The sequence below is a fragment of the Natrix helvetica genome (genome assembly GCF_964273705.1).
Source record: "Natrix helvetica genome assembly, chromosome: 3".
Lineage (NCBI taxonomy): Eukaryota > Metazoa > Chordata > Lepidosauria > Squamata > Natricidae > Natrix > Natrix helvetica.
In genome coordinates, this window is record NC_138549.1 from 178,059,468 (window position 1) to 178,076,521 (window position 17,054).

Here is a 17,054-nt window from a genome sequence, read left to right on the forward strand (position 1 = left end):
CTCCCCGACATTAGGATTACTACCGATCTCCGCTCCTTCCGTGTAAAGCTCAAGACCCACCTTTTTCAATTATCTGGCCTGGCTCAACCGTAGTTTATCCTTTCCTCCTGACAGTCCTTTTAAATTTGTAATTTTATTATGGGGTATTTTTAATGGTTAATTTTATTATTATTATTGTGATATATGTAATTGTTACCTCCTCCGTGTCCGTGTATGTATATGTATGTGTGTATGTGTATGCTTATATGTATTTATGTATGTTTTTATTGTACGCCGCCCCGAGTCCCTTGTGGAGAGGGAGCGGCTAACAAATTAAATTATTATTATTATTATTATTATTATTATCTATACCTCCTCTAGGACTTCCCCACAGGGGACTGGCTGTGGGTAAACATGTCCTAATTAACCAGGGCCCAGCCCCCCAGTTGAGGTTCCTGAGGCTGTGTAATACGGCCCTGACCACATTCAGATGGCACCCTGGGCCCTAAGCCCAGGTTATTGGAAACTTCATTGCTCCCTTCACCTATACTGTCTGCTATCTCAAACGAATGGAAGCCTAAGCCCTGCCTGCTGAGGGCAATAACCCCAAAGTATCCAGTCCCACTTGGAAGCTTGAAAACTTTTTCAGCTTATGCAGCCTGTTAAAAGAAATCCCAGAAGCCCCGAAAAAGAGGCCCGAATACTAGTGACAGAAAACTGTCTGAAGCAGCTGGTGTTTTTGCTTCAAGGAACCCTGGTACTCCGGTCTGGAGCAATTCTAAACTCTCACCATTTCAGATTGTGTTGACTTCAACTCCCAGCATTCCCAAGCGCTGGCAGAGGAATTCTGGGAGTCAGTGCATACTCCTTAAAAGTAGCTGAAGTTGGAACACCCCAGAGTCCCAAAGGTGTTTTTCCAAAAAGGCAGCTGGACTTTCTTGGGTTTTTTTTTCTTTGAAAAGATTTCACTCCAAGAAGCTTCTTCAATTCTAAGTTACAAATGAGGGAGATTCTTAGATGAGAAGGAAAAAGGAAAAAAAAAGGCAAGGAAGTCCAGTAACAAAACCACAGCCTAGATGTTTTGAGCATTCCCACAACTTTGCTCTGGAAAGTTGTGCAGATCATTTGGATGGGCAGTTCCACTTCCTTGAATCCTTGGTGTGCCCTCAGCTTTTATTAGAACACAGAAAACCAGAGCTGGAAGAGACCTCGGAGGTCTTCTAGTCCACCCCCTGCTCAAGCAGGAGACCCCAGTTCCAAATGGTTGTCCAGTCTTTCCTTAAAAGCCTCCAATGATCCACAAAGCATCCACAACTTCTGGAGACAAGTTCTCTTCCACTGGTTGATTGGTCTGTCAGGAAATTCATCTTTAGTTCCAGGTTGATTAGTTTCCGTCCATTGCTTCTCTTCTTGCCTTCAGGTGGTTTGACACCCTCTTCTTTGTGGCAACCCCTGAGATATTGGAAGACTGCTATCCTGTCTCCCCTGGTCCTTCTTCCCATTAAACTAGACCTACCCAGTTCCTGCAACCGTTCTTCATATGTTTTAGCCTCCAGTCCCCTAATCCTCTTTCTTGCTCTTCTCTGCACTCTTTCTAGAGTCTCCACATCTTTTTTTGTATTATGGGCCAAACCTGGCTGCATTACTCCAAGGCGTTGTAAAGTGCTACTCATTTGTTTTTAGAATAGAGTAAGTTGGAAGGGAGCTTGTAGGTCATCTAGTCCAACCCCTGCTCAAGCAGACCCTGTTCCACCTCTGACAGATGGCTGCCCAGTCTCTTCTGGAAATCCTCCAGGGATGAATTAAATCATCTCATGGACTACTAGAGCAAAGAAGCGGAGAGAGGAGCTCTGACTCCGGGGCCTTTTATTTTACATCCCCAAACCTTCCCCGTTCCTCCTCCATGCCCAAAACTACACGCTACGCCAACTAGGCACCGCCGCTCAGGCCATGTTGCCCAACCTGGGAAAAGGGCGGGGAGGGGAAGCCCAATGGAGTCCCTCCCACCGAGACCCCGGCCCGGATCCCCTCCCATCTCCCCGGAATCGACCCCCTGCCCCACGAGCATCAGCTCCACGGAAGGCGCGGGGCCGCCTCGGAGACCCCCGGGTAGAAATCCCGCACCGCCCGGAGGACCCCCGCCCCACTAACTCTCAAACGAGTCCGGGCCTCTCACAACCCCCAGCGCTCCCCCCCTCCGCTCCCTTCCGTGGAGAGCGGGCCAACGGCGGGAGCCTCACGAGGCCATCAAGATGGCTTCTCCGCCCCCGCTCTGCCCATGCGCGGGTTCCATCGCCGAGGCCAAACTGCGCCTGCGCGGCCGGAAGTGCCGGGCGGCGCAGCGCGTGCGCAGACGACTCAGCAGGGCGTGTCCGGCGCCTGCGCGCGGGTCGCCGCGGGTCCCGAAAACAAGATGGCGGCGGCGGCTGCCAGGGTGAGGCAGCGGCGCGATGGCGGCGGGAAGCTGAGCGACCCCCAGCGACCCCGGGACCCGGCCGCAGGTGAGGGGCGGCACCCCGAGCCCGGAGGCCTTCCCTGGCGATCGAAGGGCGCGGCGACGGGGCGCAGGAAGCTCCGAGCTGACGAGGCGCGGACGGGAGGATGAGGAGGCACCGCCTCCCACGCCGCCATCTTGGGCGCGCCCCCGCCTCCCACGCCGCCGCCGCCGCGCGCCCCCGCCTGCCCCCCCTCCCCCCCCCACTGGTCCGGCCCTGCGCCCCCCTCCACGTGGCCAACGCCGCCGCCTCGTCTCTCCCCCCGGAGCCCCCGGCCGCCCTCCTCGCCCTCCGGCTCCCTTCCGCTTGGCTGCCCCGCCAGGCCGCTGGGAGGGAAGGAGGGAGTCCGCGGGAGCAGCCCCGCCGCCGCCGCAGCCTCTGCTCCTCTGGGCCAGGCAGACGGGCGGGCGGGCGGCGCTTCTGCGCAGAGCGGAGCGGCCGCCCCGGAAGGAAGGAGGGAGGGAGGCGGGAAGGCGGCTGAGCCCTGCCGGGGCTCCTGGGCCAGGCGGCGGCAGCGGCGGTGTCCCAAGGGGCCTCGGGTGTCCCAAGGGGCAGGAAGGGAGATCGGCCTTTTTGCCTCTTCTTCCCATAAGGCTCCCCCGGAGGTCATCTAGCCCACCCCCTGCCCGAGGCACCATGGCAGCAGGGCTCAGCCGTCCAGTCTTCCGGCCCCTTCAGTCGCGGTCCTCGTTTCACCGACGGAAGGCTGAGCTAGCGAGGATCGAACTGCTGGCGGCGGGCAGAGCCTTTCCCTGCAGTGCGTCCCGTCCCCCTTTCTCCTGAATGCAAAGTCCCGGCGGCCTCCGGGCTGCCCTCTCCGCAGTTCCCCAGTGTTGACGCACCCTCCGGGTCCTGGAAAGGCCCAGCCCCGACCCTTCAGCCCCCCAGGAGGTTTGCCTGCTGTGCTGCATTGGGACCACCGTGCCCCCAGGGCTCTGCAATAAAGCCCCCCCTCCCTTCCCCGTGACTCCCCTTCACATGTGGAGGGTCTCCTCTGGGGACCCCCCCTGGGCCCTTTGGCCTGAGCACCCCAGGTTCCCCGCTGCACCTCAAAATCCCCCTGCTCTCCCCCCCCCCCCCCCCGGTGACCCTTCTGCTTCTCCAAGAGGGCAGGTCTGTGGGCCCCACCCTCTGTATCCGTCTGCAGAGAGGATGAGAGCCGAGCAAGGCTTAGCTGCTGGAATGGAGAAGGGCAGAGAGCCAGGCTTCAGCAGGGAGGGAAGCTGAGGAGGGCTTGGCACGCTTTCCTTCCGCTAATGGAACCTTACAAGGCTTCCCAAGCGTGCGTTGCCTTGGTCCAGAGCCCTGAAACTGCCGGGGCTTCTAGGGATTCTGTGTTGGGGGTCAACTCCCTCTGTGCCAGGATTCTCCTAATCGGACAAGGGTGGATCTTAGATTCCCCAGAGGCTCCTGCGGCTGGCAGGTTTGAGCAGGTCGCCCAACGGTGCCAAGCGGTGCCCTGCCAGCGTGGCTCGCCTGGTGCCTGGGTTTGGCTGTGGGCAGGAGGCGTCGCTGATGCCGTTTCCTTGTCTTTCCAGTGCCGATGCTGCAAGATGGCCAATGAGAACCACGGCAGCTCCAGGGAGGAGGCTGCCCTCATGAGCCACTCTCCCGGCACCTCCCACCAGAACCAGCCGAGCTCCCCCAAGCCCGCCCGTCTGGTGCAGGATTTGCCAGGTACTGCACGGAGGCAGTTGTGGGGGCCCCAACGCCTGCCTACCCTCCCTCCCCCCCCCATGACTGAGTGCTCTCGCCTCCCCCGCAGATGAGCTGGTGCAGGCGGGCTGGGAGAAGTGCTGGAGCAAGCGTGAGAACCGGCCCTACTACTTCAACCGCTTCACCAACCAGTCGCTCTGGGAGATGCCGCTGCTGGGGCAGCATGACGTCATTGTGAGTGGCTGGCTGGGCTGCTGCGGGCACGGCCTCCCGGAGCATCCCTTGGCTGCTGGCACGGCTCCTTGGGGCGGGGAGCCTCAAGGCGCTGCTAACGGTTCTCTCTTTGGGCTTCCTAGTCGGACCCTCTGGGTCTGAACGCCGCCCCGGTGCCTACCGATGGGGGAGCCGGCGAAGCGGCCGCTGCCGAAAGCAGGTTGTGGAAACGGAAGCTGTCTGAGGAGGGCCAGCCCAGCGGCAACCTTGCCAAAAAGCCCAAGGTAGGGAGCCCCCCCCCTCCTCTCGGCCCAGAACCCCTTGAGAGGGCAGAGCCAGGAGGAGTTGTGGGGAAGCCATGGGGGAAGATCCGGCTGTGAAAATCACCTGAAGACGAAGAGCAGGAAAACCCACCAGGTCAAAGGTACCGGAGTCCAAAGCAGGACTCACCCTCGTTCTCTTTAAACGGAGCCCCGTTCGCAGCTGACGGATTCTGCTAATTGTGATTATTGCCTTGGAAGCATCAAAATTAAAATAAGGCCGACTGTACGACATAAAATGTAAAGTATAAAATACACAATCAAAATACATAAGTTCAACAGATCTTGTCCAGAAACTAGCCACGTTCATTGCATCCTGTCGTGCTGCCACGAGATGCTGATGCCAGGCAGGTATACACATATGTGACACCACAATCACAAAAGGCCCGAAGCCACCAGGTGGCCCCACTTGTTCAGACTGTCTCTGGAGGATGATCTCCCCGTGCGCAGCCTGTTCAACTATTTCCCCACCCCCGATTCTGCTACTGTTACCTGAACGGTAAAAGTGAGCCTTCATAACTTGATGGTCTACCTCAAAGGGCTGGCGTTGGCTGGGGGAGCAGATGGGGCCCTAGGCTGGCGTCTGCTTGGGGCATCGCTAGCAGAGCCTTCCGTGCTTGGTGGCTTCCTCTCCCTTTCCTGCCTGGAAGGTTCAGAAGTTCCCAGGGGGGGACGGGCGTCTCGGCCTCCACTCAGCGGGAGGCGGGTGTGACAAGGGAGGAGCCGGTTCTTGCGGCTTGGGGAGCCTCTTCCAGCTCAGCTGTTTCTCCCCAAGGTAACGTGGCCTTGCTCACTTGCAGATGGAGGTACCGGGAAACCCCACAGCTCAGCCTGCCCCGAACATTTCCAGCACTCCCGGGACGCCGCTGTTGAAGGCATGGGGCGTCTCTCCCGAAGAGAGGCAGGCGGCTCTCTTGCGACCAACCGAGTGAGTCAGACTGTGGGACGTGAATCTCAGGCAGTTTCTGGGCAGCAGCAGGCTAAGCTTGTAATAAGCATCAAAGGAACCTCTGCGTTGTTCCTTAGAAAATGGGCAGCTTTTGGTTCTCGCTCGTCCTGTCCTGTCCTCCTCGTTTGGCCTTTCCTTTCTAGCAATTTTGTGCCGTAGGTTTGCCTTTTGAAATTTGCCTTGCAGAGAGGATGTTTGTCCTCAGAGGCCAGGAGGGCGTCTCCCGTCTTCCTCCTGTGCGATCTTTTGAACTTACTTATTTTTCATTGGCGTCTTGTCTCTCAGCGGGGTTTCTAGGCAGGGAGCAGAGGATTAAAACCAACGCCCTTGGCAACCTTAAGACCCAGCTGTGCTGACTAGGGAATCCTGGGAGCTAAAGTTGCCAAGATTTGGACACCCCAATTTACAGGAACAATAATACGTATGTCTGAGGTTTTAAAATCATTCTAGTCCTTAAAACCAACAATTACATTAATGAACAAAGAGATGATTGTATTTAAAGAAAAGGTGATAAGATACTAAAATACTCGAAGGTTTGTCTTATCTTTTTTATTCTTTATTCCTATTTTCCTATTTTTTCTTTATTCCTTTTCTATTTTCTGTTTTTCTTTTCTACATAGTCTGCTTTTTCTTACATTAGTCTTTATTCCTTTTTCCTTATCTTTTTTGGGTTTATGTTAGATTTTTTTTATTGCTGTAGTCATTTTTTAAATAAAATTACGATTTAAAAAACGCCAAACCAATCAACCAGCAGGGGCTGACTGAACCTTTTGGGCCAAATGCCTGTGAAGAGCCTTCAGTGCTTCAGGAGGGGCCATCAGGAACGCTGGGAGGAGGGAGGGGCTTCCGCGGGGGAACAAGTCAGTCACAAAAACCTGGTTCTGCACCTTCCCCTCAGTTCAAAAGTTAAGGCACCTGGCTAGAAACCGGGTGCCTGTAAGCTCTGGCCCTGCCGTAGGCAAGATGCCAGCCTGGTGACTTGGGCCTCTCTCGCAGCCCGAGGAAGCAGCAGCCAAGGGCAGCCGCTTCTGGAAAACGTTGCCAAGAAAACTGCAGGGATCTGTCTGTGGACCCGTCAGGAATCAGGGAGGACTCAAAAGCACAAAGGAAAGGAAACCCGGAGTTGAATAAGGATCCATTCACCGTGAAGGAACAGGCCACGTTCCAGGAGGCCTCCCGGCCCAGCCTGTGGTTGGCCTGAAAGGGCGGATTGGGGCACCCTTACTGCAAACGCCCAGGAAACTGAGCAGTGTGTTTTAGAGTTTACGTGGCGTTTAGCAGAACCCGGCTTGTTTCCCCTGCCGTTTTCTGCGCTTGTGACGTAAGAGCGGACGGGCTGGAAGGCCCGGCTGCCTAATTGGGTTTCTCTCCTCCGGCAGAGTCTACTGGGACCTGGACATTCAGACCAACGCAGTAATTAAGCAGCGGGCCGCAGCGGAAGTGCTGACCCCTCACCCGGAAGTGGAGCTGCTCCGGTCCCAGCTGATGCTGAAGCTGCGGCAGCATTACCGGGAGCTCTGCCAGCAGCGGGAGGGTAACGTCTCCCCCTCCCCTCGACACCTGGTGAGCCTTGGGGAAGGGGGGCTCGCGACTGAGCCCGGCTGTCCATCTCTGGCTCTTCCCTCAGGAATCGATCCTCCCCGAGAGTCCTTCAACCGCTGGATGCTGGAGCGAAAGGTGGTGGACAAGGGCTCGGACCCACTGCTGCCCAGCAACTGCGAGCCCGTCGTGTCTCCCTCCATGTTCCGAGAAATCATGAATGACATTCCCATCAGGTAGGCCGAATGGGGTGAGGGGACACTCTCTGGGAGCTGCCCTCCCCGAAGCCTAACCTTCAGCCCTCCCTCTCTTCTGCCTCCCCCACAGATTGTCCCGAATCAAGTTCCGAGAAGAAGCCAAGCGGCTGCTATTCAAATATGCCGAAGCCGCAAAGCGGCTCATTGAATCCAGGTAGGAACAAATTTTGCTTTTATGGGAGACGGGAACCCCGTTCTTCCCAGAAGACAATCCAGGAGGGGAGGGAGGTGGGCACCAGGAAGGAGGGGACGCCAGCCGCCAAGGAAATGAGCACCAAGCACCAAGGCCAGCTTCTCCAGATGCCGGTTAAATCTGCATCTGGACCTTCAGAGTCAGCAGGTGTGATGGAGTGTGGTCTGGATTCTCATGAGGGAGGGCTGCTTTCCAAAGGAGCAAGAGACAACTTTGTCCAAATAGTTTTGTGGGAGAAAGAGACTGAAGACGGCTCCTCCCTAACAGTCCCCAGAGTGTGTGCTTCCCTTAGGTAGTCGTCTGCTTCAGTCTGGCAAGATTCTGTCTTCTGGGATGGAGCATGGACGGGATCTGCTTGGAAGACCCGCCGCCTGTCCTCCTTGGCGCTTGGAGCCTGATGGCGGGTCTTTCTCTCGGTGTGCAGGAGCGCCTCTCCAGACAGCCGGAAGGTGGTGAAGTGGAACGTAGAAGACACCTTCAGCTGGCTGCGGCGGGATCGCTCGGCCTCCAAGGAGGACTACATGGTGGGTGGACCTCTTTCTCCGGAGGGGGGCTGGGCTGCTTTGGAGTCCTGCTTTTAGGGGCAGAGGGTCTCGGGCTGTGTTCCATGCAGGCCCTCTAAGTATGGGTGAAGTGGTCAGGATGCTGAGACCGTTAATGGTCTCCAGGTCGGCTGTCAAAGACCCGAGTGCCACCAGGCGGAGCGAGCGCCCATCACTTGTCCCGGGTCCTGCCAGCCTAGCAGTTCAGAAGCGCTCAAATGCAAGTAGAGGAGTAGGTAGAGCATGGAAGCTCTGTCGTAGAGCGCAGCTTTCCCTCTTGGGTCTCTGGTTAATGTTCAGGGCCCCTGAGGCTGCCTGGAGGCTGTTCGGCCTGAGTCCCGCCAGCTGCGGGCTCACCTGGGCGAGGGGCTGGCAACCTGGAAAAGGTCCTCGGCTGCAGGAGAGGAGCAGCCCCAGAGCAGAAGCTGCTCAGGGCCTCCGCTTTGTCCTCCTGCCTGCAGGACCGGCTGGAGCACCTGCGCAAGCAATGCGGCCCCCACGTCTCTGCCGCCGCCAAGGACTCGGTGGAGGGCATCTGCAGCAAGATCTACCACATCTCCCTGGAATACGTCAAGCGCATCCGGGAGAAGCACCTGGACATCCTCAAGGAGCACAGCATCTCCGGTAGCGGCTGGGGGGCCGGGGGTCCCGGGAGTGGGAGGGGGCCTGAGCCGGGGTAGCCCCTTGGTTGGGGAGGAGGAGGCCCAGGACACTCGGGGCTAACCTCCCATCATCCCCAGCCGAGGTGGAGCCTCCCGACGTTCAGGACCGGCTGGTGTACTGCTACCCGGTGCGGCTGGCCGTCCCGTCGCCCCCGCTGCCCAGCGCGGAGATGCATGTGGAGAGCAGCCTGGTCTGCGTGCGCTACAAGGGCGAGGTGCAGAAAGTCAGCCGCAGCTACTTCAGCAAGCTGGTGCGCCTCTGAGGGGGAGGGGGAGGGTGGGGGGCTTGGAGTCGGGAGGGAGACCCCCATGCCCTTTGGGCGCCCTCACAGAGCCCCTCCCTCCCTCTCCTTTGCAGTGGCTGCTGTACCGCTACAGCTGCATCGACGACTCCGGCTTTGAGCACTTCCTGCCCAGGGTGTGGTGCCTCCTCCGCAGGTACCAGGTACGGGCCTCCCTCCGGCTGGGCTCCAGGGGGTGGGCGGGGGGGGGGCGGGGGCTGGAGGAGCCGGCCTGGCCCTGTTCTGCTTCCCAGGGGGCTCCTGTCCTTCCTCCCCCTCAGATGATGTTTGGCGTTGGGCTCTACGAGGGCACCGGCCTGCAGGGGGCGCTCCCGGTGCACGTTTTCGAAGCCCTCTACAAGCTCTTCGGGGTGAGCTTCGAATGCTTCGCCTCCCCCTTGAACTGCTACTTTAAGCAATACTGCTCGGCCTTCCCGGACACGGACGGCTACTTCGGGTCCAGAGGGTGAGCCCCCACGTGCCCCCCCCCCCGGGGAGCTTGGGCTGCGGGGGAGGGGGAGGCAGAAAGGGGGGGCACCACTGCTGGACGTCGTTTCTGGGCCAGGCCAGGGAGGGTCCCGGATGGCCTTGGCTACCACCGCCTCCTTCCCTTCAGGCCTTGCCTGGACTTCTTCCCCATCAGCGGCTCCTTCCAGGCCAACCCCCCCTTCTGCGAGGAGCTGATGGACGTCATGGTGACGCACTTTGAGGTGAGGCCTGGGGGCCACCGGGGAGGGCACTGGGCAGGCCGGGGGGGGGGGAGCGAGTGGCTGAGCCTCCCGCTTCCCTCTGCCCCAGAAACTGCTGGAGGCGTCCAGCGAGCCCTTGTCCTTCATCGTCTTCATCCCGGAGTGGCGAGACCCCCCCCCAACGGCCCTCACCCGCATGGAGCAGAGCCCCTTCAAGCGGCAGCAGCTCATCCTGCCGGCCTTCGACCACGAGTACCGCAGCGGCTCCCAGCACCTCTGCAAGAAGTAAGCGGGGGATCCGGATGGTGGCAACGGGGGTGGGTGGGGGGCTGTCTTCTTTAACGCAGAACTCAAGGCAGCCATCAGTCCTCTCTCCCCCCCCCATGTCTCCTCCTCCTCCTTCCCCTCCCACTCCCACAAATCAACCCTGTGAGGTGGGCTGGGCTGAGAGAGAAGGACCAACCCAAAGTCACCCAACCGGCTTCTATGCCTAACAGACGGGACTAGAAGTCCCTGTCTCCCAGTTCCCACCAGCTCCCCCACCACCAGACCAAACTGCTCCCCTCCCCTCTCTCCCGTCCCCTCCAAGCCTTCCCAGGTGTGGGCTCCTCCCTCTTCCCGGGGCCTCCTTGCCCCACAGCCCCCCTGGAGGTTTCCTGAGACCAGAGTTTGCCAGGAGGGGGTCGGGGGGGCAACAGCCTCTGAGCAGGGCCTTTCCCCAGGGTCCCTGACAGCCCCCAGGGGAAGGTGGGCCGGGGGGGGAGGGAGGGAGGGAGGGGGGCTGACTTGAGCGCTGGCCTTCTGCGTTGGCAGGGAGGAGATGTACTACAAAGCCGTGCACAACACCACAGTGCTGTTCCTCCAGAACAACGCCGGCTTCTCCAAGTGGGAGCCCAGCCAGGAGCGCCTGCACGAGCTGCTCACCGCCTACAAGCACTCGGGACGCCCCCACCCAGCCGCCTCCACCGCCTCTTCGGCCCCAGACAAGGACCAGCCGGAGCCGGTTCGGGAGCACAGCACCAGCCGGGAGTCCACCCCCAACTGACGGGCGGCCAGCCGAGAGGCCGGGGAGGACCACCACCGGACACCGGACCGAAGGAGGAGGGCAGGAGGGGAGCGGCTGGCCTCACCAGGGTGGGACCCAAGGGGGCCGGCGGTCCCTGTTGCTCTCGTGCCCCCCCTTGCCCCCCCCGGATGAGCTGCCGATGCCCTTGGGCTGTGCCCAGCAGAGCCTTTCCCAGCTGGGGAGGGAGGGGGGCTGGGAGAGGCTGGGGGCAGTGGGGTCAGGCTGCCCCCCACGGCAGAAGGTGGGGGAAGCGGGGGGGGGGCTGCTGGTGCACAATCGGTTGTGTAAATAGGTGTGTCCCTGTGGTGGCTGCCCTCGTTGCCTCCCCTCCCCGTTCTTCTTCCCGAGTGTGCCCGTTGCCTATTCCCCCCCTGGGGCCGTTTACTGTCCGTCGCAGAGCAGAGGACGTGCGTGCGTGTGTGAGCGGAAGGTCTGGGGGGCCCTCCTGGCCATCGCCTCCTTTCCACCTGAGGCCCCCGGGACAGTTTTGTTCTTGTTCTTTTTTTAAAAGGGTTTTAACTTAAGGAAGCGCTAATAACCATTGGGCGACTTTTACGGGAAGAGAAAAAGGAAAAAGTCTATTTTGGGTTTTGTTTCTAGTTCTTAGGAACATTAAAGCCAGCATTATTATCATCACCACCTGCCTGGGCCGGCTGCCTTTCCTGGGGAGGGTCGGACGGGTGGGGGTGGGGGTGGGGGGGGCACCTTCTGGGTAGCAACACGGCTGCTAAGCCCATCGGGCTCCCCCTGGACTCTACCAAAGGGGACCTGCTGACTCCGGGGACACCGTCATAAACAGGAACCCCTGGCCAAGCCTCAGGACGGTCATCCCGTGGCCATACAGCTGCAACGGTCGTAAGTGGGAGAAACGGCCCTCGGTCACTTTTTCCAGAGCTGCTGTTAACTATGAAAGGTTGTAAGTCGGGGACTTTCCTGCCGCCTTGCAGGGTCCTGTGCAGGAAGGGATGGATGGACCTTTGAGAAGCCCCCCACCCCACCCCTTCCCCAAAACTGGCAAGGGTCTCCCAACAGGAAGAGTTGGCCAAGGTCCTCGCTGTGGGCAGTGGGAGCTCCGGGTGGTGTGGTGGGGACCCTTTGGGGGGCTGCATGGTCCATTCCCAGCCCTGACACCCCCTCACCCCCACCCCACCCTGTGACTGTCCTGCCTGGTGGGGCCACGTGGGAAGGGTCCAGGACACTCATCCCACCACCCTGCCTTTCAACCCCCCACCCCGAGCAAATCTGCCGAAGGAATCCCTCTGACAAATGCATGGGGAGGGGGGGGCGGTCTATCCTCCAAGCAGCCTCTTGGCTCTGAAGCAGCCATGTCTGCAGCAACCAGAGTGTGTCTGACTGCAACGGAGGGGGGGCTGGGGGGGGAGAGCTGTGGCGTATCTGATGATGCTGAGACCCAGAATCTTCTCTCTCTCTCTCTAAGCGTTTGAAGGTCCTGTGAATTTCATTTTGTTATTCAGGAGGACAGAACCTTCACCTGTTGCTGAAATGATATAGAATAGAATAACAATTGGAAGGGACCTTGTAGGTCATCTAGTCCAACCCCCCACACCATTTCTGACCAATGGCAGTCCCGTCTCTTCTTGAAAGCCTCCAGGGATGAAGCTCCCACAACTTCTGTTCCGTGGGTTGATGGTTCTCCCTGTCAGAAAGTTCCTCCTTATTTCCAGGTTGAATCTCTCCTTGGTCAGTTTCCATCCATTCTTCCTTCTCTGGCCTTCAGGGGCTTTGGAGAATAGGTTGAACCCCCCCCCCCTTCTTTGGGGCTGCCCCTCAAGTATTGGAAGACTGCTAAATGCCTGTCAGTGTGTGAATTAGACCCCCCCCCCTCTTCCTCCTGCAGTGCCCCCAGTCCTCCCCAGGGTGATCTGGTCCCCAGGGGGAAACAGCCAGGAGGGAGAGGTCCTTCCAGGCAGGCTCTTCTGCTACCCAGTGGGTCTTGCTTTGGGGGGAGGGGGGGGTCTCCTGAAACAGCTTTCTGAATGTCAATGTGGGGTTCCTGCCCCCCCCCCCCAGAGAATGGGCCACACTGCCTTCCTTGGCTCTTCTCTCCTCTGGGAGGGGCTCAATGGGAAGCCCAGAACTGGACCCAGGGGAGGGGGGGGGCTCCAGGTGTGGCTTAAACCAGGCGAGTGGAATAGCTGCTCTGTGCATAATAATAATAATAATAAATTTAAATTTATTAGCCGCTCCCTTTCCAGACAGGACTCGGGGCGGCGTACAGTGGAGCATATAAAACATATACAACACATAAACATACATATATACAGGACATACATACACGGAGGAGGTAACAAATTACATCACATTGGAGAATTAAAAGTCACCATTAAAAATACCCCAATTGTAAAACACAATTTAAAATTTAAGGTTTTTAAAATTTAAAAGAACTGTCAGGAGGAGTAAGAAAAGTTTACGGTTGAGCCAGGCCAGATAATTGAAAGAGGTGGGTCTTCAGCTGTACACGGAAGGAGCGGAGATCGGAAGTAATCCTGATGTCACGGGGGAGGTCATTCCACAGGGCTGGGCCCGTCACAGAGAAGGCTCTGCTCCTGGGTGTCGCCCCCCGGCATTGTTTGGCGGACGGCACCCGAAGAAGTCCCTCTCTGTGTGAGCGGATTGGTCGTAGGGATGTATGGGGCAGGATGCGATCCTGCATGTAACTAGGTCCTATGCCATGAAGCGCTTTAAAGATCATAATCAAAACCTTGAAACGCACTCGGTAGACTACAGGAAGCCAGTGCAGCTCGCGCAGGAGAGGTGTTACAGGGGAGTATCTAGTCCTCCCCATAATCACCCGCGCGGCCGCGTTCTGGACCAACTGCAGTCTCCGAGTGCATCTCAAGGGAAGCCCCATGTAGAGAGCATTGCAGTAGTCCAGGCGAGACGTCACTAGCGCATGGGTGACTGCGTAGGGCATCCCGGTCCAATAAGGGGCGCAATTGGCGCATCAGGCGAACCTGATGGAACGCCCCCCTTGCCACGGCTGTTACATGGTCATCCATGGACAGCCGGGCATCTAGGAGGACGCCCAAATTGCGCACCCGTTCCATGGGGGCCAGTTGCTCGCCCCCGATGGCCAGTGATGGGAGTAACTGGTTGAACCGGGAGGCCGGAAGCCACAGCCACTCCGTCTTGGAAGGGTTGAGTTTTAGTTGGTTGCCATCCATCCAGACCCGTACGGCCTCCAAACACCGGGACATCATTTCGACGGCCTCATTGGGGTGGTTCGGGGTGGAAATGTATAGCTGAGTATCATCAGCATACAGATGATATCCCACCCCAAAGCCACGGATGATCTCGCCCAGCGGTTTCATGTATGTGTTGAACAGGAGAGGCGAGAGCACCGACCCCTGAGGCACCCCACATGTGAGTGACCTCCGGGTCGATCTCTGCTCCCCTGCCAACACACGTTGCGTCCGGTCAGAGAGGTAGGAGCCAAACCACCGTAAAACGGTGCCCCTGACTCCCAGCCCCTCCAGCCGGTGCAACAGGATACCATGGTCGATGGTATCGAACGCCGCCGAGAGATCTAATAGGACCAGGATAGAGGAACAGCCCCTATCTCTGGCCCTCCAGAGATCATCAACCAATGCGACCAAGGCCGTCTCCGTGCTGTGCCCGGGTCGGAAGCCGGACTGGCGCGGGTCTAGATAATCATTCTCCTCCAGGTGACGTGGGAACTGTTGTGCTACCACACTCTCTACAACCTTCGCTAAAAAAGGAAGGTTGGAGACTGGACGATAATTGACTAGGTCCATTGGGTCCAGGGAAGGCTTCTTGAGCAGGGGCCTCACCACCGCCTCTTTCAAGGCGGTCGGTTGGAGCCCCTCACCCAACGAAGCGTTCACTAGGCCCAGGAGCCAGTCGCGTGTAACCTCCCAGGATGCCAGTACAAGCCAGGAGGGACACGGGTCCAATAAACATGTGGTGGGTCGCAGACGTCCACGCAACCTGTCCAAATCCTCGATGGCAACCGAGTCAAACTCCTCCCAAAGCGATCCCTCAAGACTCGCCGCGGGCGTCTCAGATGGACTACTGAAAGGGGCCCATCCCATCCGGATTTGAGCGACTTTGTCCTGTAGATATTTCCCAAACTCCTCTGCTCTGCCCTGTAAAGGGGCTTCCCGCGGTCTCTCAAACAAGAGGGAGCGAGTCACCCGAAACAGGGCGGCAGGGCGGTTATCTGCGGACGCAATAAGAGCGGCGCAATATTGACGTTTGGCCGCTCTTAATGCCACAAGGTACGTCCTCATCATGGGATGCAGTTCGACTGTCTCAGCAGCAGCTGGGTCACCCTGTGCTGCCCCCCCTGTCTCCACCCCCCAGTCCTCCAGAAAGTGCTGCCCCCCCCCATCCCGACTTCCTTCTCTGCAGCTGCTGCACCTTTTCACCTCTGAGCTTCGCCCTGAGCTGGGTGCCCTCCTTAAATGCCATGCAAGCCCTCAAAGGGGGGGGGGCTTTCCCTCTGTCACGTAGCAGGATGAACCAATCTCTTTAGTTTGTGACCCCCAAATTTAAGGAATGCTCTTCCTGTCCTCCTAACTGGCCCGTTGCAGTCTCTACAGAGTGGGGGGGCTGAAGAGCCCACCCACCTGCCCTCAGGCCAGCTGCTCCCTTGCAAACCCATCAGGTGGCAGTAATGTCTGGTCCCATCTTCCCAGGGGGTCAAGGGGGCGAATGATGGGTCAGGCTCAGCCATGGCTGCTTCCATTTTCTCCGCAGCCCCGGATCCCAGTTGCTCTGCTCTGCTGCCAAGGCTCTGTGCTTCTGCCCTCTTCCTTGGCCCCCTGGGATGGTGTGGTTCTCCTGTCTGGGGCCTTCCTTTGCTGGGGGGGGGGGGAGGCGTCTCCCGTAGAGTGGCAGCCCAGGATGCCTTTCTTGGGGCTGAGAAAGCGGTGGGGCAACAGGTGGAGAAGGGGGGGCTAAATATTACCCTACGGACGGCAGGAAGGGGCTGCGGGGGGGGGGTCTGCGTTGGTGACGCAACTGCCTTGTCAGTCCTGCCTTCTGTTTCACGCTGACGGGGGGAATTAAACGGGGGGGGGGCATGAAGTTTCTCCATTACAGCCTCGGACCCCACAATTTTACTGTCCCGCACGTGAAGCCGCCGCACTCCCTTGGGCGGGGGAGGAGCGGGGGGGGGAACGTAGCAGGCGAAGGTCCCTCCTGCCCACCCTGTGCCTGGAGCTTTCCCGCCTCTGGAGCAAGGGAGCGGTCGGCGGCCACCGGCGGCTGTGCCGGGCCTCAGGGGGAGGGGGAGGGGGAGGGCAGCTCGGTCCCGCGCGAGAGTCGCCCACACCCGGCTCGGTCTGCGTCGCCTTGGCAACGGGGAGGCGGATGCCCGTGGCCCGGGAGCGTCCAGCTGGCGCTGCGGCAGTCCCTGCGAGGCGGCCGGTTCTCTTCGCTCCTGCGGCGAGGTAAGCAAGCGGAAGGCAGACCCAGCCCCGGGGGTCCCTGCGGCCCGAGAGAGGGAGGGAGGGAGGGAGGGGGCTCTGCGGTCTTTCAGGGCGGGGCTCCTCCCACGTGGGCTTTAGCAGCCCGTCTCTCCCCCCCCCCCCCGGTCGCTCGCCTGGCTGCGCCTGAGGGCTAAGGCTGGGGGGAAGCGGGCGAGGGTCTCCTGGGTAAGGAAGAGGCTGCAGGGGCTGAGCTGGTGGAGCCAGCGGGGAGGATGCCGGGGCTGCCCAGAGAGCATCATCGGATGCCCGCCCGCCTCCCTCCCCGCCACCCCGATGCCTTTCAGGGCAGAGCCTGAGCTGCCTCCTACTCTCCTGCAATGCAGGGCGTGGGGACGGGGGCTCAGGTTCTGCCGGGTCAGCTTCATGCAGGGGTCTCTAAGCGAGGGCCCGGAGGGTTTCTGCCCCAGAGCCGCTTCCTGCTCCTCGGAGGCTGTGCTGGCCACGGGTGCCGAGGGGCGCCTTGTGTTCCGGGACGGGGGACCCCTAAGGAGCGGTTGCTGTCTGGGCACGGGCTGCGGGGGGGGGGGGGGCGTGGAGCGTGCAGGATGCCCGGCATGATCGCTCGTGCAGGAAGACGGCTCTGTCCTCGCTGTAGCCGGGCTGTTTGGTGGCGGTGGGTCTGCTCTGCCCCCCGGTTCCTCCCAAGCGGAACCCCCGTTTTCTGCAGCGCCGCTGAAGCCCTTTCGCTTTCTGTCCCCGCAGGCGCCGCCCGCCCCCCCTCGCTCCCCCCGGGGCTGCC

General features: G+C 59.5%; 1 protein-coding gene across 3 annotated transcripts; it reads left to right on the top strand.

The window, feature by feature from the left end:
* Nucleotides 1–2,334: 2,334 nt before the first annotated feature.
* On the top strand, nucleotides 2,335–11,477 carry PCIF1 (phosphorylated CTD interacting factor 1). 3 transcript variants are annotated; one of them, XM_081947574.1, is made up of 16 exons: nucleotides 2,335–2,480; nucleotides 4,013–4,151; nucleotides 4,240–4,364; nucleotides 4,487–4,627; nucleotides 5,464–5,591; nucleotides 6,992–7,146; nucleotides 7,240–7,387; nucleotides 7,479–7,562; nucleotides 8,026–8,125; nucleotides 8,605–8,767; nucleotides 8,884–9,056; nucleotides 9,164–9,250; nucleotides 9,368–9,552; nucleotides 9,703–9,796; nucleotides 9,885–10,060; nucleotides 10,641–11,477. In XM_081947574.1, the coding sequence occupies exons 2-16, from the start codon at nucleotides 4,028–4,030 to the stop codon at nucleotides 11,131–11,133; spliced, it is 2,376 nt and encodes a 791-aa protein (XP_081803700.1). In that variant the 5' UTR covers nucleotides 2,335–2,480; nucleotides 4,013–4,027; the 3' UTR covers nucleotides 11,134–11,477. The 3 variants fall into 3 exon arrangements, with proteins under 3 accessions (XP_081803700.1, XP_081803702.1, XP_081803701.1); XM_081947576.1 differs by having other exon boundaries at nucleotides 2,336–2,480; nucleotides 10,589–10,961; XM_081947575.1 differs by lacking the exon at nucleotides 2,335–2,480 and adding an exon at nucleotides 2,915–3,231.
* The last annotated feature ends 5,577 nt before the right edge of the window (nucleotides 11,478–17,054 follow it).

Coding starts and splice junctions, on each gene's coding strand:
- PCIF1 (XM_081947574.1), top strand. CDS start 4,028: ATGGCCAATGAGAACCACGGCAGCTCCAGGGAGGAGGCTGCCCTCATG. Junction 8,126..8,604: donor CCTCCAAGGAGGACTACATG/GTGGGTGGACCT, acceptor TCCTGCCTGCAG/GACCGGCTGGAGCACCTGCG. Junction 8,768..8,883: donor CAAGGAGCACAGCATCTCCG/GTAGCGGCTGGG, acceptor CATCATCCCCAG/CCGAGGTGGAGCCTCCCGAC.